Source organism: Lonchura striata, chromosome 2 (genome assembly GCF_046129695.1).
Source record: "Lonchura striata isolate bLonStr1 chromosome 2, bLonStr1.mat, whole genome shotgun sequence".
NCBI classification, from domain to species: Eukaryota; Metazoa; Chordata; class Aves; order Passeriformes; family Estrildidae; genus Lonchura; species Lonchura striata.
In genome coordinates, this window is record NC_134604.1 from 9,047,673 (window position 1) to 9,069,318 (window position 21,646).

Genomic DNA, 21,646 nt, shown 5'->3' on the forward strand with positions numbered 1-21,646 from the left:
AACAGCATCAAATAATGCCATTAGATAATGTATAAAATGACTGTTACTATGTATAAACAATAGCCCACCGAATATTTTAATGAGATCTCTAAATGTTGCAAACTTTGATTTTTGTGCAAAAAGATAACAGCACTCTCAAGATCAGGCTCAAGCCAGAATGATGTTGTGGAATCTAAGTGCACAGTCTACAGTTCTGTGAGCATCAATGAGCAGCAAAAACCAGTTTAATAAATTCTCACCTGCTAAACCGCAACATGTTAATTAACTGAAGAAAGAAGCATTCTTTTCAGTGTTACACTTCTGTTTAAAAGTGAACAAAGGAAAACGTATCAATGATACTTGAAAGAATGGTGTTTTTGTTTTCTTTACTAAACATGTTGTTTTAGAAGATATTTAAAGCTATCAAAAGGCAAATAATACCTATAAAAACTAATTTTTTTTTGCCTGTTACCTTCTCCCACTAATACACCCTAACACAAGCTATGAAGAATGAGAGAAGTCTACAACCTCATGAATGAATAGGACAACTTAACTGGCTTCTTACATCTTTGACAGATAAAATCTTGCAAGGTTTCCCCCCCAACCCCCACCCCCATTTGATAATATAGCTATTGGAAATCAGCAACAACTAATACTTAAAGAACAGCAGGGTCCTTTCAGGACACTCTAAGAAATAAAGCACTACTAACATGTGTCATGAACATAAATGAGTAGAGTATGAGGCTTGTGCACTGCTGCCAATTCCATAAGGCATTGGAGATAAGAGTAAGACAGGCAAACAAACAGGACCTCTCCCATAGTGCCTGAGGATTGTGTGTATCCACGCCCAGGATGCACCTGAGCAGTGAACTGTGTCCCTCCCTCACTGGGACATATCAATATGTATGCCATGGTATAATATATATATACCTCCCTATAATCATCCCAGCCCAGGACGCAGTTGCAGCCTTTTCCAGCAGGTGCCATGAAACACCCACCGACAGAACTGGAGCTCCTCTGTCGTTTCCCACAATAATTTTTGTTGTGCTTTCAGTAAAATGCCAAATGATTACCTGATAATGAGACAAATGACTGGAAACAGTCAATAAAGATGAATGTGCCCCTTCCCTGGCAAACACACCCGCTCCTGTACCTGCACACCTTGTCAGGGAGCCAGGGGGATGAGCTGGGGAGTGGCCTGAGGAGCTTTGGGCTGGATGTCAGCAAAAGGGGATTCACACAGAGGCTGGCTGAGCTCTGCAGCACCTCACAGGGAAGTGGGCACTGCACTAGGGCTGACCAGCTTCAAAAAGCATCTGGATGATGCTCTAAGGCACAGGGTGTGGCTCTTAGGGACAGTCCTGTGCAAGACAAGGAGTTGGGCGCTGTTGGAACTCAAAATGTCCCTCAGACATTTTTGGATGTTCCGGGTCCAGGTCAGAAGCATTTGAGACCCTGGCAGGCAGCTGGAAACAGCTGTGATTTTGGGTTTGAACCATGGAATGATTTACCAACCTTGCAGGAAGAACAAGAAGTCACAAAAGTTTAGATATTATAGTAGAAGTAGTCACAAAGTAAAGAGAAGAACATTTGAGTCCTGTACAGGGGAGTTTTTGGTTTTGTGCATGGGGGTCAGAAGTTTAAGATGGAGGGATTTGGGCCTGCCCTGTCCTTCCTCTTTCTTCTTCCTTACCTCCATGTTCTTGGTGATGTTGGCACTCACAGGTTGGTTTAGAGTAGAAAAGCATCATTTAATATAGGTAATAGGCATTGGGGAAAAACTATAAACATGTAACACGTAATGTACCATATAAAAGATAACAGCAGCCCTGGACGGAGAGAGAAGAAGCAGTCGGGAGTCAGAGAGGATGTCAGGGTGTCTGTGTGCCTCTGCCTGAGCTGTGAGCAAACCACAGCAGCCCCAGAAGAAAATCTTTTAGATAACTTGCAATAAACTGCCTTGAGACTGAACAACAGAACTCTACTGAGCCTTTCTTTGGAAGCACAGGTTGGAGGAGAGATTTTTGCACCACATGGAGCCACCCCTGACCTTGGGTGAGCTCTGGTAGGGCACCATGGTCCTGATGGGTCCCTTTCAACTCAGCGTATTCTGTGGTTCTGCAGCTATTGTATGCATAACACATTTCAAAATAGTATGAATCTTGAGCATTCTTCTTTTGGATAAAGGTCAGAGATCTGAACATTTCTCTCACATGAAAATAGAAAAAAACAAACAACCCAAAAAACCACTGAAACCCACACACCACACACAAAAAGAAAACCAAAACAAACAAACAAAAAACCCCAAACCAAGCAACCAAAAAAAAAAAGATTAATCCAGTTATCTAGTATTAGTGTGCCTTTTGCTTGACTTCCTGTGGCTCTGGCCACGCTCTCTTTGTCTCCTTTTGCTATTTTTGGTACTCTGTGTGTCACTGTCACAACTCTGCCATTTTCTCGTTCTTTCAGAGGGTTTTTCTCCACCTGCTGCCCTTCACATTCATTTGAATGTGGCAGGGCCAGTTCAGGAGACCTCTGTGCAATCTTAACATTTGCACCTTGATTCTGGTAAGGACAAAATTATACATTTGAAGGCACTGGCAGAGGCATCTGCTGGTAAGGAAATTGTTGACCTGATGGACTCTTTACCGTGTGCTGTCATTCTAAAAAAATTGTACTTCTAGAGAAATAGAAACTCTAGCTGTTAACACTGTGAAAGTTCTGAGGAGTTTAATTTTGCATGCATTATGGCTTTAAAAAATAAGAGATTGAGAAACTCTAAAATAGCACAGAATGTTTGAAAATAAAACTGATCTACTTTATTCCTACATCTAGTATAGCTGGAGAAAGAAATAAGTCAGAAAGGAGTGATGTGTAAGAGGGGTGCACACTCTCTGGCTGTGCTGGAGGAGACAGGGAGGGGGACAGAGCAAAGAGTGGTACAGTGGGCACAGGTCCAGCTGGGGGCTGTGTTGAGGTGGTCGCATGACACTTCGATGTTTTAAGACACTTAACTCAGTTTTTCTTTTGTGGGTTTCCCCTGCTGACAGGAAAAAAAGTTTGTTGGCAAGCCTCCCAGTGGAAGCATGCACGGAATAGGAACAAGGCCCTGGGAAGAACAGTGTGTAGAGCAGGGTATTTCCTTCTCTGAGTGAAACTGCAAGTGAACAGCGAATAAGTACTGGGAAACCACGTAATTATGTGAAAATCGGGCTAAGAAACTCCACTCTCCAAATGCTGCCCTCATCAGCATGGTAAAGTATCGTAATAGTTACTGACAAAACACACGTATAAAATATTGGATGTTGTTCACTTCTCAATAAAGATTATTGGAATATGGTTGCTATCTTTAGCACTCAACTTACACCTGCCTTTTAACCCACAGCTGCCTGCTTGCTACAAACACGTTTCAATCGTGTACACATATTCAGCATTCCAAGTATCATTTTTAAGTGTTATTTTACAAAGGAGAGCATTTTCACAAGTCATCCTGATGACAGCAATGTGAAAAATAATCATTAAAGAATTTATTTTTGAGAGCATAAATGGTGTGCATTGCCTCAGTGCCCATATTTTCTCATAGAGGATTAGTTGCTAACTTGTCAAGCCTATTTAAGAAGGGATTATCAATTTACAGGAATTGCAAGCATCAGTGTAGAAGACAGTAAGTCTTAAATTTCTTCCAGCAAGTCAGTTTTTTGTTTGCAATCTTTAGACAACTTGTTTTCATAGTTAAACATACTGCATTGCAAAAGCCTGGTAGGATTTCCTCCTGCCTGGAAGGGAGCAGCACTTTTAAGCATAGCGGTTAGAAAAGAATTTTTCTGCAGAAGTGGCTTGAGAGGTAAGAGAAATGAGAGTTGTTCTGAGAATGGGATTTCCCAACACTTCGGAATCCCTGGGGGCAGAGAGGAGATTAGAAGGGGAAATGGCATTTGCATGTGACCACAGATCAGCATATCAAGGCTTGTGTAAGAATTCGATCTTAATCTTGAGAAAACACACTGAAATGTTTTTTTGATGCTATTTTATCCAAACTTCTGGGGATAAATTCAATTGTAATAGTGCCATTATTTTATTGATAAACCATAGCAATCTTGTACTGTAGTAAAATTAAATTTTTATGTCTTTTCTTCAGCTTGAATACTTAGCCAGCAGTCTGTGGGGTGCCCTAAAATTATCAGGGTTTATTCAGCAGGTAGTGACTGACAGTCCTGAGCACTTTGGGGGTCAAAGTCCTGAAGAGGCAGTGCCAGCATCTTCCACTAATTTGCATGAGGCACTTTTAAAGCAGATAACTCTGAATTTCAGTGTGAGGAGTGCATCCTTGTGGGAAAAGCACGAGGCATAATTAGTGGGCATAACAACGATGCAGCAAATTGGGGTGGGAAACACCTGAACTTTGGAGTTTGTGAGAGTGCACCTGAAACTCAGAGTCACCATGAAGGATTTACCTGACAGAGAGCTGTCAGCAGAACCTACAGGATAACCAGTAACAGGAGTTGAGAGTTCTGAATTTCTCAGGAGCACAAGTGCCACTGTTGGAGAGCACAGTTCCCTTGTCACATGGCAGAGATGTGAGTTCACCCCAGTTCAACATCTTGATTAATACCACAAAACTTTCTGGGCATTGATTTGGTAAGGTAAGGTAGTCCTTTCCCAGCACTGGTTTCAGGGGACTTTGAAACTATTTCATGGGGGGTTATATCAACATTACTGTAAACTGGGCTTATTTCAGTCTTCAGTTCATGAGAAACTTAAAATGTCTTCTCTTTTCCCTGTTTCTGTGATTAAGAACAAATTTTAGAAATTTATTCACAGCTAGTGGCATTAGGTACATGTAAAGGTACATATGTAAAATTTCCTTCTAAGATCAGGAGATTTGCTCTTGTAAAAGCCCAGTAAATGTTTTACTGGGGCTGTTAGCAGTTTGGTTTTAGTGGTGTTGATCTCCCCATTCATTGACTTGTATATGAATGGGTACTGTGTACAGAGTGCATGCTGAGGCTCCCTGACTGGAGGTTTCTTGGGTGCACTAAGCTTTTGTTGTAACAATAATCTAGATTAAAAACTAGGGAGAGGAAAGAGCCAGACTGGCACTCTGCCATTGCTTATTCTAAGCAATATGTGATGTCAGTAAAGCTGTACTTTTATAGTAGTGGTTGGGCAAAGTGTCAAAGATTTGAGATGACAGGGAAGTGCAAAGGAATTCAAGAGCTGCCATAGTGAACTTTACTCCAAAGTGACATATTTGAGAAATGGAAGCAAAAAATTAATTAAAGATCATTTATTGAGCTGACTTTCATACCAGCAGACATACTGCATCTTTTGCTCCTTGTGACTGCATTCAAAGTGAAAAAGACACCTTTGATGACACTTCCTAAAGGCTGTCTACTGCAAAAACTTGTGCAGCACAGCTTTGATGAGTGCTCAGATTCATAAAGCTGAAGAAAGCGATCACTAAAAATTAAGTAATGAAACACATTAACACACACACACACACCCTTTACTGTAGTGGAAAGAAACAAAGAAAACCTAGACCTATGTTTAGAAGAACTGTAAATGTTTCTATGCAAGAAACATTCCTAAGGTGCATTTGCATTATATTTGAATGGTTATGGTATGATTTTCTTTCTCCTGAACTGGAAATAATTGGGACACAGATGTAGGCAAACTCAGCATCCTCACTTCACACATGAATAATGCAGGGCTTATCTGCCTCTTTGCCTCACCACAAACTTTAAAAACCTGAAGTCTGCATTCCTGTATTTACCCAGTGAAGTGATTTGTAAATAAATGAGCTTCATAAAAATAAATATTCATTAATTTGTTTTGCAGTTGGGATGCAGAGGGAATAAGTTTAAAAAACACACAGCAAACCAATATCCAGGTGAGGTATGTGTGGGTGAGGTATGTGGGACTCTAAGCTCCATCTCTCTTTCAGAGCGGCTTTTGCAGACCCTCTCAGAATTTAGATTAGAGAATGAATCCTTGAAAAAGCTCAGATGATTATTTTATGGGAAAATGATCTCTGGATACACAATTCTCAGAACTATTTTCTGGTTCTTACAGAAAGATCCTTCTGTCAGCAGAATGTTCTAAGCTCCTTTTGCCCATCTCAGTGCCCCTAATTTAGGTTCAGTGAAACACTTAAAACCCCCACACTGTGGGTCTTTAATGGCATGCACCACTAGTTGCCCCATTTCCTAAACTCCACACATGCAGGAGCTGCCAGTCATATGTGACATCACTTGCTTACGTGTAAATCTGCTGATAGACAGAGATGGAAATAGATTAAAATTCAGTCCCAGCCCTCAAAGCCCAGCAACCACCCTATCTACTGAATAGGAGGAGTCATAAATTGCAGAAGCTTAACTACAGCTTTATTTTCTGCTTCCTACTCACTCACTTCATTGGTGTCATTCAGTTGTGTTGGACATCTAGCATAAGGAAACACTCAATTTGCCACTTGTCTGTGGATATTACACATCACTTTTTCTCCACTTCCACATGCTGAAATTGTGTTTCTTCCTCTGTTTGATATACTGGGTGAAATCAGGTAAGAGCCATTAGCTTACTTGTGATGTGGAATCTTTGCTTTAATCAAATATTAAAATAATGAATATTCCTTCATTTAAATTGGCCACAAGATTAAGATAAAATCTTATGAATTATGCTTATTGGAGCAGATGATTAGTAAAAAGAATTCACTAACTTTGAAACTGAGACATAAGTTTGTGTTTTAAAGTAAATAGAACCAGCCTGATACTTTATCTCTGTCTGTACTTTGCCCAGAGACCTGCTTAGGTATGTGCACTTTGTACAAAGTAGACGTAATCATGAAATAGTCTTAATATACTCATGTGATTTTATTGGTTGGTGCTGATGTCATAGGTGCTTGGATTTTCGAGTTATGTGTTACATTTTTAAATAGTAAACTTTAGTAACAAAAAAAGACTGTGCACTTAAGATTTTCCCCTTTTCAATCACACAAGATAATTGAAATGCTTACAAACGTGCACAAGAAAGTTACAATTACTCATTAACTTGCTTAAAATGCATGTATAACAGCCCAACGCCTATGTGTATGTTTTGATTGCACAGAAAAGAGTGAGTATTCCAACAAGAGAGTGCAAAGGGCAGCTGGGTATTGCTTCCAGTGTTCAATGAGAAACAGGAGTTTGAAAAACTTCCCCCTATGACTCCTCGCTAAACAATTCAAAGTATGAAATCTATAAACCTATTTGTGTCACTTACCTAATTCCACAGTAAAAACATCATTTCGGTTTTATTCGCTATTTACTTTTGAAAGAATAGCTTCTGTTATTTCACACCCAAGAGTAAATGAGTTGCTTCTCTTTGATATTTACCAGCTATAGTAAATAGGTTTGGTGGTTAAAATAATTTCCTTGTGATAGATTTCTCATTCCCATGGAACAGGCTATGTCTGGTTTATCTCACTGTCATTCCACTCGTTTTAGAAGAAGTAATTTTTATTTCTACCAATCAAATGATAAAAAAAATCAAAATATTTAAAGGGATACAGAGCAATATCTTAGCATGAATCTTTTATATTTTAGATATGAATGAGTGAGTTTTAAGGATCAGTGATTAAACTTGGATTTAAAGACTACATCAGGCAAAATGAGAATTTCATGTTGTACCTTTGAAACTATAATCAAGTGACTGGTTTATATTTCACTTTGTAGATGAAGTTAGGGTAATGTAATTTATATTCTAGTTTAATTATAATATACAAATATATGAAAACCAGAAATCAAATGTGACACATATTGTTAACATCTCAGGATCATGTCACATACATGGCATTTTACCAGGTTCTTGATTATTTTTTTTATTAAATATAAGTCCACTTCAACTGGACAGTTCTCAGTTTCAGAAGTTCTTGGATAAGTCCAAGTGATTCAATTAGTTGCCTTCCTGTATCACTTGTTGGTTAATAGCCTCTCTAGTAATCTCAGCTAAAGTTACTTATATTATTCTGTATTTAAATGGGGAAAACAATTATATTTATTTTTCAATATAATTCTGTCTTTTTCTCCATGTAATAATTGTAGTTACTGTCCTAACATGATGATAGGCATGAAACTTTTGTCTGGTTGGTTTACAGCAGGGACTTTCAGGTTATTTTTAACACTGTATATCTTCAAGCCTGCTCTTGTTTGGACTATATCCATTAATTTTTTTGTGATCTCCAGCCCAGAGGTGACCAATCTAGTCCTTGTAAATACATTGTTTGGCATTAGAGGTGATTGGTCTATTTCCCTAAATTAGTAAATTAATGTCTTTAGTGCCTTTACTGAATCTTTACTGCACCTTCAATGCCATAATTCACATTGTTCAGCTTTGCTTAGACCTGACCTGTAGTATTGAACACATATTTAAGATATCTTGTAAGTCACCCATGCTTGCCTTTTGCAGCTTTAAGACAGGCTGCAGGCTTGCTGTCCATCTCAGATATGGTGGATTTTGTTCTGCCTGTGAGCTGTTCTCTGGGAAGAGGAGAAGGGCTGGAACTGCTTCTCTTATGGCTCAAAAAATCTGAGACATTCAGGTTATTTTTCATATTATTTTTAAGGAACTAAGAAGACTATTTCTTTTCTCACTTTTGCTTTCTTGAAAGTGACTTGTTTTGCAAAGATTTTAATGATGGAAGAGTTGAAAAGGTGCCATTAAGCACCAGAGAGACAAAAGTCTTGTGTAAAGTAATGTAACCCACCAGAAGTCAAGACATGGGCCAAAAACACTGTCCAAAAACCAGGTAACACCATAGCAAAGGTGAAGAGGTCATTGCAGAAGAACTGTGACAGGTGTTGGTGTTCTGCCCAGAATCAAGTGTTTTATCTATACAATGTGACCTCAGCAGCCAAAAGATATCTTTATAGTGTGAACTTTGGATGTTGATAATCAGACAGAGGAGAAATTTAGGGTTTTTTTAGACTTTTGAAAATCTTCATCATCTTGTTGACCAGCTTAACTTGGTACACTCTGTTTAAGTAGAGACAGAAATGCTAAAGCCTACTGTTTGTCATGTGCCATTATGTACACTGACCTTAAGTTGTTTTTTTTTTAAACTCAGAGCAAGATTTTTTGTTTCTGCCTTTATATTTTGGTAATGGTGCCATTATGGTGATCCAAAGATAGGAAAGGGTTCTGGATCATTCCTGTTTTGTCAGACAGCTGTTTCTTATTGCTATATCAAACAAAAAAGGTCTAAGGAATGGCAGCACAACCACCCTGGCCCAAAGAGGAAGACACAACCACAACAGCCTTCCTGTTTATACAGCACACACTTCTTGTGAAAAAATTCTGAGAACCTGCCTTTGATGGTGAAGTAAAGGATCTTATCAACACTGGCTACTAATTAGTACTTATAAGGAAAAAATACACTTTTCAGGAAAAATTGGGATAATTTTACATTTGAAGGGCTCAGAGGAGCATGGTGGCATCTGCAGAGTCATTTGTTAAACTGTGCAGTGCATGTTTTGACACCTCTTTCCAAAGGTCAAGAATAAAAAAAATGGAAGATCTCCACTTTGAGCAGAAAAAGATATGGAAAGAAAAGGGAAGAGGTGGTATTTCAGGTAGCCCAACTCATCAAATGACTGTCTTGCCATTTTCATTTTTTTCAGATGAGGAAGAAAAATGTCCCGAGTTTACAGACCTTAACATAGGCAATGCTTTGTCTGGAACAGAACTCCATGTTCAGCTGCTCCTATACACAAGGGAAAATCAGGATTGTGCTGAGAGGCTCATTGAATACAATGTGACTGCATCTGAGTACCTGAATACAACCAAGAGAATTGTCTTTGTTATTCATGGCTTCAGGCCAACAGGATCTCCTCCGGCATGGCTGGGTGACATGAAGAAGCTCTTACTGTCTTCAGAGGATATTAATCTCATTATAGTCGATTGGAATCGTGGTGCTACCACTGTGAATTACAAAACTGCTGTGGAAAACTGCAGAAAAGTTGCAGAAATACTGAAGAATTATGTTGACCAGATGCTGGTAAGGCAGAGCATTGCATCTGTTCTGAATAAGTGTGAAGAGCATAGTTTGAGTGGGAATGGATATCTAAAATATATCTATAGAGAAGTCCAGTGAACAATATCAAATCACATTTCTTTATAGAGATATTACTAACTTTACTTGCAGTTATTATTGCATATATTTAACTTCACCTGAGTTCTTATTTCCTTCCCTTTCACTGAAATGTGCCTGAAAGTACATCTGATTTATTGAACCAGCTGGAAGTTTTAGATCTTCTGGAAAGAATTAATTCAGCAGATGTTCAAATAGTGTGTAGCATAAACATTTTACAAAGGCATTGCACTACTCTTTTTACTATTAATTTACTATAAATAAAGGTTTTAAATGAGAAATAAGCCACTGGCAAAGATATAAATATTAATTCCAAAATGGTATAGACTTCTTGTCTCTAGAGGCAGTTGCTGAAAGCATAGTTGATGCCAGTGGTCTTAACTGGACATTAGATTTATTGCTTGATCAAATGAGCAAAACATGTCATGATGTTATTTATGCCATTGTCTGATTTGTCACTTGAATTTTCATCTTTTCTCACCACTTATTTCTCAGCCATTCTAGAAATTTTGAATGCTGTGCAGTAAAAAAATATTCATGTGGAATTTGAGAAAAAACATCCAACATTTTGAGAAAGACTGAGGTGAAAGAAGAGAGAGCCTATCAGAATCTGTCCTCTGGGACTAGATATAGTGATAGCAATTTGCAATTGTGCCAGTAGATTTATTGTTATGGAATAAAAAAAAAATTAAATAGGACTATGAGAAGATTAATTAAGTTAATTGCTGTTTACAGATCTGCCTGGCAAACAGTGACAGTGTGTGTGTGAGTCCTGAAAGTGGTGGGGAGGAGGGTCTGTAGGGTCCCACAGCTATTGCTTTCACACTTACAAGCTGTTGTGAGACCTGTCTAATTCAATTTGAGACATGCTAATATTTCAGATCCTGTGTGTCCCCCCATCATTTTGCAGGGATCCCAACTAGGTCAGCTGACACTGTTTTAGAGTTCTTCAGTAGATTTTCTTTTGGGTTTTTTGAATACTGCCTCCTTTGTAGAATAGGTATTTTTAGGTGTGCATTTGGAATCATTATTCAGCAGTTGTGTGACGTAAGTATTTGTTAGTGGTATTATATTTTTAATTTATTTTATTGGAAGGATGAAGCAGGGCAATAGTTTTTTTCCTCATTCATAGTTTTGGTTCAACTTTCTTATATCTGATGAATGTCTTCCTCTTCCCTCCCCTGCTCCCCTTCTTATTAATGTGGCATTTCAGGAGAAACATGACTCAAGCTTCCTAGTTACATTTTTTTTAGTTAAAGAATTTCATAATTTCTACACTTTAACTAAAATAGTATTGCAAACTGAAAGGAACTTTGTAATATCTTTTTTTTTTAAGAAATAGAGAATTAGAAATATAATTTAAAGTACTGTACAAAAGTGAAAATTAAATCAGCCTGCTGATTTATGTTCTGTTAATTCTGTGCATGACTGGCTTTGGTGCTTTTTTCCCCGATAGGTGGGTGGAGCCTCTCTTGACTCTCTGTATATGATTGGAGTTAGTCTTGGTGCTCATGTAGCTGGTTTTGTTGGCCAGAAGTATAATGGCAAACTTGGCAGAATTACAGGTAAGGCTTTTAATCCCAGTGCACATATTCTATTGTACCTTGTATTGTTGTTAGAGCACTGAGACATCGACAAACGAGAACTGAATATTTAATGACATACAAGAGGAAAAATACAGCCCTGATAGCAGTTCAGGAAATTGGGCAAATCTTCCTTCAGAACAGAAATTAGAGATTAAATTTTCCAACCTCGTTACCTCTCAAATGAAAATTGAGTGCTTAATCTAGATGCCACTTAAATTAAATGATATGCTACCTGAGTGTCTGACTAGTTGTGTTCTGGAGGTGAGAGCAGTTATATTGGGCATTTTGGTTTTATAAAGTGTGTAATAGGTATGGTATTTTCTGGGGAAAAGGACAAAAAATGTCCTGATTTGATCCCCAATACTGTTGGCTTATATTTATCTGAATAAATGGGAGATGAGCACATCTACTTATGGAAATAGAGAAATTCATATATATGGGTTGATCAGTTTTGTGGTAGGAATCTTTGCTTTTCTTAGCAAGTTGAAGAGAAAAATTATGCTTTTTAAAAATTTTTATACCAAGAAAATGAAGAATCACTGCTGAATAATGCTCAGATGTTGGTCTTTCATGTATCTCGAGAAGGAGCCCAGGGTTTTTGATGCAAATGTTGTTTTTGTTCAGGTCTGGATCCAGCAGGCCCTTCCTTCACTGGAGAACCACCAGAGCACAGACTGGATCCTACTGATGCACAATTTGTGGATGTAATCCATTCAGATATTGATGGTAATAACAGAGCCTTGACTTGCCTCTTTCAGCCTGAGGAAAGGCAGGAAAGCAAAAAGGAAGGGACGAGCTGTTTCTGTAACAGCCAAATAGAGCTGCAGGAGAATATTTTGTGTTGACATGAACATTCTTTTGCTGTGCAAGTGCATATGAACACAGAGGTTGTAAACACATGGTTATCACTGAATTAATGCCTTCTGAGACAGTCAGGCTCTGCTGCATCACCTTAGTACATCACAGAGCCACTGCTTAAAATACTAAATCGTGCTACTGTAAGGTTAAAAAGAAGAGCATTGTAAAGTCTGATTTATCTAACCATAGATAAAAACCTTTAATGCCACAACTGTTCCATTATTTGTGTAGTTTCATATCAGTTTCTTTAATAATATTAAAATTTAAGTATTTTCCTATACAATTTTAAGTGTGAGGCTGTAAAATACCAATTTTTGTAATGTTCTCATTATGTGAATAATGATAATGCATAGTAAAAAGGAAGGTAGGTCAGACTGAAATAACTGTTACTCATGGAATTTTGCTTACTTTTATAGGACAGATACAGATTTTTCTGCTTTGATTTACTGCCAATATTAGTGTAGTTCAGAATCTAATGTCTTGCAAAAAATGGAAAATTTGACTCTAATGAAAATTGCACTGGGAAAGAATTTTGGTTGGAGAGAACATGAATTTCATAAATTTATTTATGTAAATAACATATCAATTACAGCTGTTTTTGTTCTTTCCCTTTTGCAGCATCTTACACAATTTTCTATACATTTGTGCACTGCATTTTACATATATATAATTTTCTTAAAGAGAAAAAACTTTGATTTTTACCTCATAGTATGACTTTGATTTACAGTACAAAAAGAATGATAGAATTGCAAAAACTTTCTTTAAGACCTCCATGATTTTTGAAGTGAATGTGATGATAAATAATTGCTTTCATAATTCTGTTTATGTTTGTTTTTTTTTATTATTCATGATGTTTTTACTTTAGTACTAGGTTTCAAGAAGCCATTAGGAACCATTGATTTCTATCCAAATGGAGGAATGGATCAGCCGGGTTGTCCAAAAACATTTTTCAGTGGTAAATAAAAATCTGTTTATTTAATGAGAAGAAAAATTTGAGATCAAATCAAAAAAGGTTAAATTGAATTGAATGTGTACTGCACTTAGTCAGTAATATGGGATCTAAGACTGTATTCTTTCTTTTCCATCCCTATGCAGCAAAAGAAAAATAATAAAAATATTTGAAAATAATCTTGCTATAACATACACATCCCATCATATCATTAATACTGGCATGATGGAATTATGTTGTTGTATTATATATACAACCTGAATATATTGGTCATTATTTTTCTTTGGTTATATGGGGAAGGTGTTTGTGTCCCTTGCTCTGACATGGAAGGCAAAGCTTCCACGTCCCCACTGTGTTATAGGCTCCTCCTGGCTGGCAATGATGAACTAGGTTTTGGTGTTGGACATATCTTTTAGGCTCTAGGGTGAAAACAGTTTTATGAAATGATCTTTTGATGCAGAATTTTGCTTATTTCAACTTCCATGAGTGTTAGACAAGGCTGCTAGCAATTATTTTTATTTACTCTTTTGGATATGTTTGTTTCTGTCAGTGTTTCCCATCACTAATTTGCACAGTGCTGCTACCAGTTAGAGCTGTGCAAAGGCATAAGGCTTCCACTTGTGTGTCTGTGAGTATGGGAGAATCCCTTAAGCCAGCTCAACCATCATCTCTATAATGCCCAAAGTTTGCTTTGTCAGGAAAGGAAGGAATTTATTTCCCCAGAAAACCAGAATGAAGAATCTCTGAAGAGTTCCTCATGGAAATATTTTTTTGGCCAAAATTGTCGCTCAGAGAGTGGTAAAGCACTGGCACAGGTTTCATGGAGAAGTTGTGGATATACTACAGGATGAACCCTGGAAGTGTTCAAGGCCAGGTTGGATGAGGCTCTGAGCAACCTGGTGTAGTGGAAGGTGTCCCTGCCCATGGCAGAGGGGTTGGAACAAGATGATATTTAAGGTCCCTTCCAACCCAAACTATTCTGTGATTTTACTTATATAACACCTTTTTTTTTTAATTAATAAAAATTATTAACTATTCTTTTTATATTTCTTTTTTTTCTTCCCTGAAGGATTTCAGTATTTTAAATGTGACCATCAGAGATCTGTCTTCCTCTTCTTATCATCTTTGAAAAGCAAGTGTGACTTAATAACATATCCTTGTGACTCTTATTTGGATTACAAGAGAGGAAAATGTGTTAATTGTGATGCTTTCAAGCCAATGTCCTGTCCAGTATTGGGTAAGTGTTACCATATCTGTTCTGGGCTGGGTGGGATTTCCTGGGAAGTTATAGTAGTTTAAAGTTCATGGATTTGTCTGCTTTATATTCATCTCTGGTAAGCACAGGTGATGAATGTTCCTACTCTTTGGTCTTTATGCTTTCCAGTCTGGAATGGATTCAATGTTTCCCCTTTCTGGAGAAACTTATGCTTAATTCATCACTTCAGGTTTTAAGAGTATCTTATGATCCCTAGAGGACCTGTGGTTTTTATTTAAGAGTAATAATGTTTAAAGCAACTTCATGGGGTTTTTCTCTTCCTTTGGAATCAAGCTTTTATTTGGAGGGGATTTTAATTGTTTTTGGTATTTTGTTGCTTTTAGAGAGGATTTGGGTGCAGTTTGAAAAGTGTGAGCATTTCCTAGTAGGCAGAGTTTTCTTAAGAATGAAATTTTAAAAATGCATAATTAGAAGTTAACTTTCAATTTTTTTTTTTTTTTTTTTGCATCCTTGTTCTGGGATGTGCATGTTATATTAGTTGGATCAAGTTAGAAGAAAGCAGATAGATCTGCGTGCTATTTTCTAAGAACCCAACCATTATGAGCCTTTATAGTAGGACATAAAGACCCCAGGACTTTCCCAGCATGGTTATTAGCCAAGCATGATGCACTTGGACAGAATTCCCAAAATATTTCCCCAGTCAGCTGCTGAGTCTGGGAACTGAGTGGAGGAGCAGCATCCTTCTGCTGCAATCTCTTCTGCTTCTTGCTTTGGAATTAGCCCTCCTTGGCCACTCAAAGTAGAGAGATTAACAGGGAGAGAACAGCATCATCTGCTCTAGAAACAATGACTGTCATCAAGACCCAAAGAAAACAATCATGGAATTGTATACATTTCTTTTTAACTTAAATCCATGAGTTTAGGTGGTTTGCAAATAGGCTAAAGAATTTAAAGATATTTAATGATTCAAATGAAAGAAAGTTATCCTGTAAGTCCTCTCTGCAAATATATGGGCTACATTTTTAGGGATTACATCTGCAGGATTTTGTAAGCACTACTTTTTGGAGTTAGTATCTAGATTAAAGACGTTCTTATTACATTATGGCAATTTTAGTGATACTAATATATTAGAGGAATTAAATACTTGCATTCTACAGTCTGTTATACTCAGAGGATTCCTTCCTTTTTCTAGTCAGTTTTCTTTCTCAGAGGATATTTAAGAAAATTAAAGCCAAATTTGTCACACTGAGATTCTTTTGTGTAAACATATGTGTATAGTGATTTTGCTGAATTTCTGAAATAAAGTATTTAAACTTTGTATTTCAGGTTATCATGCTGATAGATGGAAAAGGCTGTTGATAACATACAGTTCACCAACAAAAGCTTACTTTGATACCTCAGACCAAGACCCATTCTGCAGTGAGTGACTAAATTCCTATGTAAAACCTACTTATAAAAATTTTGACTCTTATTTTTTAGCTGATCTGGAGTAAAAACATGTTAAAAGTAGAAGTTATTGCTAGCCAATGTGTAAAATGATGTAAAAAAACCTTGAAATAAGGGTCACTTCATAGACTGGAGGAAGAAGAAAAAGTAATACTGTGTGAACTGGGAAAGAAATAGACCTTTAATAGTAATGGGATGGACTGCCAGGAGGAAGAAGGAAGCCAGAAAATGAGAATCAAGTGGGAGGGAAAAAGCTGGATTGATGCAACCTGCTTAGATGTGATCAAAGAATTTTACATAATTTTTTTTCATAAAATTTATATAAAATAACTCCTCTTCCCTGTGTATTTGAGCTCGACCCAAACCTGTTCATACTCTTCTCCCCTGCCCCTCACTGGTGGTGGTAAAAGGGAGAAAAGAGGAAGAGAAACATTATCAAAGGTAGGAGGAGGCATGTGGAGCAGAATAAGAAATATTGCAATGACAGTATAAATTTAAAGGAAAATATACAAGATCAAGAAGAAAAAAGAATATGCAAATTCAGGAAGCAAAACAAATCGGTCTGAAAAAGAGTATATTTATTAATTAAAGCCTTAATTATTAGATATTTGGAATTCACCTACCAGTGAATACATTTAACAGGGTGGGAATACCAACTGTTTCCTGTTGAGGTCATTCTTTGACTCTCATGATTTCCTATTTCTTCCTGCAGTGTATAACTACTTACTGGACATTACTACCTGGAATAAAAGCATTAGGAGAGGTTTCATTAAAGTTAAAATAATAGACAATGCTGGAAACACAGTAGAGTCGCAGATGAATAGGTATGTTGTTCTTTGTCTTTAAATGTTTTTTTTTTTTTTTAATTACTTTATAGGAATAATTTTCTGAGTTTTCTAAACCTTTTCACTTGTTAGCTTTCAAGTTGAAAAAATATCTTGAGTTTGTTTAGACTTGGCCATGGCCCCAGTTCCTGGATATGGCCCAGTATCAGGGGCAATGCCCTCACACTGAAACAATCCTTTCCCAGGTCCTTGTTCAGTTTTAAATCTGGTTTAAATCCTGTTCTAGCTGGCCTTGTTCTGAGTGCTCAGAGTTGATACATCCCACAAGATTTCCCAGTTAAATAATAATACTTGTCAATAATGAATGCTACTCAGCTAACAAAAGCCTGACTAAATATTTTTCTTTAGTGAAGCTTCAACATTCCAACAATATAAAAGAGTCAAAATACTGACTGGATTTCACCAAGACATTGAAAAAATTGGAAAAATTTCATTGACGTTTTCTACGAAGACTTTAATAGGTCCCCCAAAAAAGCTTAGGATTCTTCAGATGAAGCTGAAATCTCTCAATAATCCAAAAAGGTGAGTGTTTGTCATGGATCACAGCTGGGTATCAACTAGGGTGCTCAGGATGTTTTCTCAGTAACCTGTATTTCCCTGCATTAATTTTTTTTTAATTGCATATTCCTAAGTGTATGAATATTCTTCTCATCATCCTAATGATCAAATTTGTCATGTGGAAGAGCTGCTGTGTACATTGACATTTAGTGCACAGCAGCTTGTACATGGAGGTGTCACATGTGCTGTGTGTCACAGCTGTGCTCACAAGGACCAGCCTGACTTGCATGGCCAGCTTCTCCTCCATAAGATAAATATTATCAAGCACTTTTCTGATTTTCTCATGTGTCTGTGCACAGCTTTCCACACTCAGGTGTGAAATGGAACACTTCAGCAACATGTGTGTGACTGGAATAGTTTTTTTGGTCTTACTGATGATGGTAAAAAGTAATAATCTGCTTTTTTTTTTTTTTTTTTTTTTTGTAGTTGAATGTAATTACTAAACTTTTATTAATTCTGGTCTAAAATAATTCAGCAGTATTACCTTATGTTCATTTTTTAAATCTCCAAATTTACTTGTACAGTAACTCTAACAGTTAAATTTTGCATTTGCATCTTGTGAAAAGAACATATTACCTGGAATAGGTAATAAACATCCAGAAGTAGCAAGAGTACTTTATTTGAGAGTTGTTAATTTGTTTCTTATTAATGGCAGATTCAAGAAAGTCAGAATTTAAAATAAAAACCTAAAAATGCATATCAAATAAGTTATAGCAAATGAGTAATGAATGAGAATAATATTACAATACTTAGTAAGTCTAAAGTCAGTATATTTTATTAACTTGAGATGTAACATTTGAGGATTTCTTATATGGTGTATGATAATAGCCTAGTAGGAATTGCATATGATACTTTGCAAAAATTATGAAACCTTCTTAAATTAATCTACTACTTTAGATTTATTGAGGAAGAGGAGGAGATGGATGGGACAAACTTAGGAAGAAACAAAACACTCAGTAATCAAAATAGTACCCCAGAATGTACACACATTTTACTTTATTAACTTATTGAAAGCCATAAGTCTCAAGCTCTCAGGTGAAAATGGCATGATTGTATTTCAAAGCATTTGGTGATGAGAGTGGGTGGAAAGTTCTAAATCATATTCCAATTTTTTTTCAGCCCAGTGGTGATAAATCAGGAGATACATTTCGTGTAAGCCTGTCAGCACTTGGACTTTCTCAGATAATGATCTAGCAAATAAGCAAACAAGCAAGATTTTCAGTGAACAGCCCTTATAGGGTTTGAGTTTTCAGTCCTGTTAATCTGAGTCTTGTGAGTTTAAAAGTAAGATGCACTTGAGATGCTTTTATATAAGATCCATTAAAGTCCTTCATGTGGAGCCTCATCATATTGCAGCTATAAAGGCATGTTAGATACTTTTAGAGAACAGTGAAAAATACTGCATTGAATCAGGTAATTGTGAAGATAATTTAAATACAGATGTTACAGCACCATTGGTATAATTGCCTAATTGCTCATTGTAATTATACCAACCTATATTTACCTTATTTACATATAATTGCAACAATTACTTGAATATAGGATGATCAGCTAAAAACTACATTAAAGCTATTTAAATTATTCACAACAAAGTAGTAGATAATAACCAGGGGACAGATGCAGGGATAAAAGACAATAGGAGTCTCAGACATTCCCAAGCCTGGGTTAATGGCAAACTGTGGGAGTTTGGGGAATATCACAGACAATTTTCTGCTGGGCTGGCCTACTATTCACACAGATGGTGTGTGAATATGGAAATGCTGGAAGGTACTCATCATTTTTATACTCTTCTTCTGATCCCTGAGATATATCATTTCTGCTCACACATAAAACAAGAAAGCTTTGCTAACTTGTGCATGACTAGGTGTCAGTTATCCCTAAAATCTGATGAACCTGCCAGTGAATTCAGATGCAGTTAAAGAGGAAGGTGAATGTCTCAAAGATACTTAAACCAGACACTGCTGGGATTTTTTGACCAAAACAAGAACAGAGATAATGTAAAGAAGACCTTGAAAATACCTCTTCTGAACAAGTGTGTCATGACCATGATTTTTAGTAGACAGCAGAGAAGCCATTTAGGTTGAGGGGTTAAGGAAGCCTCACCTAACAAAACCATTTTTTTGTGTTTCACTCCTTGTTGAACCTGCTCCCTGCTCAGGGCAACTCTCCTGTGAGGCATTCCTGTTACTCAGCAATCACAAGCTGAGATGGATTGCACTTCAAATGAGATAAAATATGTTGGAAAACATAAGCTTTTATTTCTAGAATTCAGCATTATGGTTTGGCTAGGTATTTTGTTTTGATATAAATCATACTACAAAAATACTATAATAATGAAACATTGAATTCAAATCAAAACAAATTGTTGATGAAGGACTGGATGAAATTCTCTGCTTTGCATTGTACAGAATACCAGAATTCATCTTGATCTTATTTAGTCATAAAATTACTGCCATAACTTTGTGGAGACCTTAAAAGTTGTCATATTTTCTTAAGTAGAAGTCTGACAGTCCTTTCACATACAGACAGGTGGAGCCTTAACTGGTAGGAAATCTTAAAAGAATGGGCAACAATGGAAATGCCTGGTGTGCTGTTCTCTCCTTTTGTTCTTTCACTGTATTCTACTTCCAGGCCGAGGTGAATTGTGTGGTATAGCTCCATCTGTGAGTTCAGAGCAATATAGAAGATAATTTTAAATAAAATAAGTCATGGCTTGTATGCTATGGAGGTGCCATCCGAGGATGTGTCCATCATTTTCCTGTTCAAACCAGCTCTCCCCATACATTACAATAGTGCATGAAGAGCAGGACTCTGACCTGCCTCTGCCCTGGAAAGCAGAGCACATATTGACCTCAAAAAACATGCTTTTCATGTATATGTGGCTCCCTTTGTGACCTCTTTATGTGTTCATGTAGTATTAGTCAGCTGTGAGTTTTCTGAGTGTTCAAAAGACAAATTACTCTCCTGCATTAAAATTTCTTACACATGCAATCATAGCAAGCAGAAGAGAAAATATTATGATGTGGTTCTTTACTTTCCTATATAAAGAAAAAGCAGAGAAATTTTCCTACCTAGGGAACTCAAAATATAAATTGTTCAGGCCCTGTGTTAACAGGAATTGTGCAGATTTTGGGTCATGCTGCTAAAGAGTTAATTTGAATGCAGATTAATATTGTAATGGATGAAATGCTGCAGCCATCTTTGTATGCCAGACCAGTGTGATAGGCTTTGCACCATCCAGCTACAACCAGATATTTGGTTGTTTTTCAGTCCATCAAAGCTACTCTAGGAATGCATTAAATAAGATATGAACTTAGGCAAGGAGACACTTCTTGTTCTCAGTACTGTCTCTGAGAGCTGGTAAATGCAGGAGGTTTAATAACTCAAATACTGGAATATTTTTCTGTTAAAGTTAACTTTTTCTATTGTGATTTTTTTTTTCCTTCTGCTTTTATAGGCTACAGCTGTGCAGATACGATTTTGTACTGATGGAGAACACTGAAGTGACCTTCAAACCTATCCCTTGCTCTGAGAGGGGTACATGAAAAGAGAGCTACTCCTAACCTAATTTCTCTCAGGGCAGTGACATTTTGATACTTCCTCAGGATAAAGACTGCAATGAGAAAGGAAATGAGATAAGGTAGATTTATCTTTCAAGAGTCTACCTGATAATGTGCATTACTTTCTCTGAGTGCCTTAGGCTGAAATTAATTGAAAAGTTCAGACATGTATGTGCTTGGAAAATTATTTGAAGAAAGTAAATGTATCATGGTGGAGAACATGCAGTGGTCTGTTCATTACTCTTTGTTAGCAATGAAGCAACTACTGAATTAAATATGAATTATCTGCATAATCCTGGCACATTATTTGTCATACATATACTTAAATATTTATTATTTGTAATGTCTTTTACATGGAAACATAATGATCTGTCTACTAAATGAATTTAATATGCTGTATATGTGATCTACGGATCTAATACACAAGAGTTTTGCTGTGCTATGTTCATTGGATAAATGAATTCATATTTTCTCTTTATGTAACATCTCAGTATGAGGAGTGGAACAATAATATTTGTGAGCACAT

General features: G+C 36.8%; 1 protein-coding gene across 1 annotated transcript; it reads left to right on the forward strand.

Moving 5' to 3' along the window:
• The first annotated feature begins 6,338 nt into the window (after window positions 1-6,338).
• Window positions 6,339-21,339, forward strand: LIPI (lipase I). Its single transcript, XM_021532459.2, has 10 exons — window positions 6,339-6,538; window positions 9,633-10,009; window positions 11,559-11,667; window positions 12,313-12,414; window positions 13,412-13,501; window positions 14,565-14,732; window positions 16,038-16,130; window positions 16,870-16,981; window positions 17,351-17,524; window positions 21,018-21,339. The coding sequence occupies exons 1-10, from the start codon at window positions 6,490-6,492 to the stop codon at window positions 21,103-21,105; spliced, it is 1,362 nt and encodes a 453-aa protein (XP_021388134.2). The 5' UTR covers window positions 6,339-6,489; the 3' UTR covers window positions 21,106-21,339.
• The last annotated feature ends 307 nt before the right edge of the window (window positions 21,340-21,646 follow it).

Bases quoted from the DNA above. Each gene is read 5' to 3' on its own strand.
- LIPI (XM_021532459.2), top strand. From the start codon at position 6,490: ATGCTGAAATTGTGTTTCTTCCTCTGTTTGATATACTGGGTGAAATCA. The intron at 14,733-16,037 runs GTAAGTGTTACC...TTTGTATTTCAG, and splicing joins AATGTCCTGTCCAGTATTGG to GTTATCATGCTGATAGATGG. The intron at 16,131-16,869 runs GTGAGTGACTAA...TTCTTCCTGCAG, and splicing joins AGACCAAGACCCATTCTGCA to TGTATAACTACTTACTGGAC.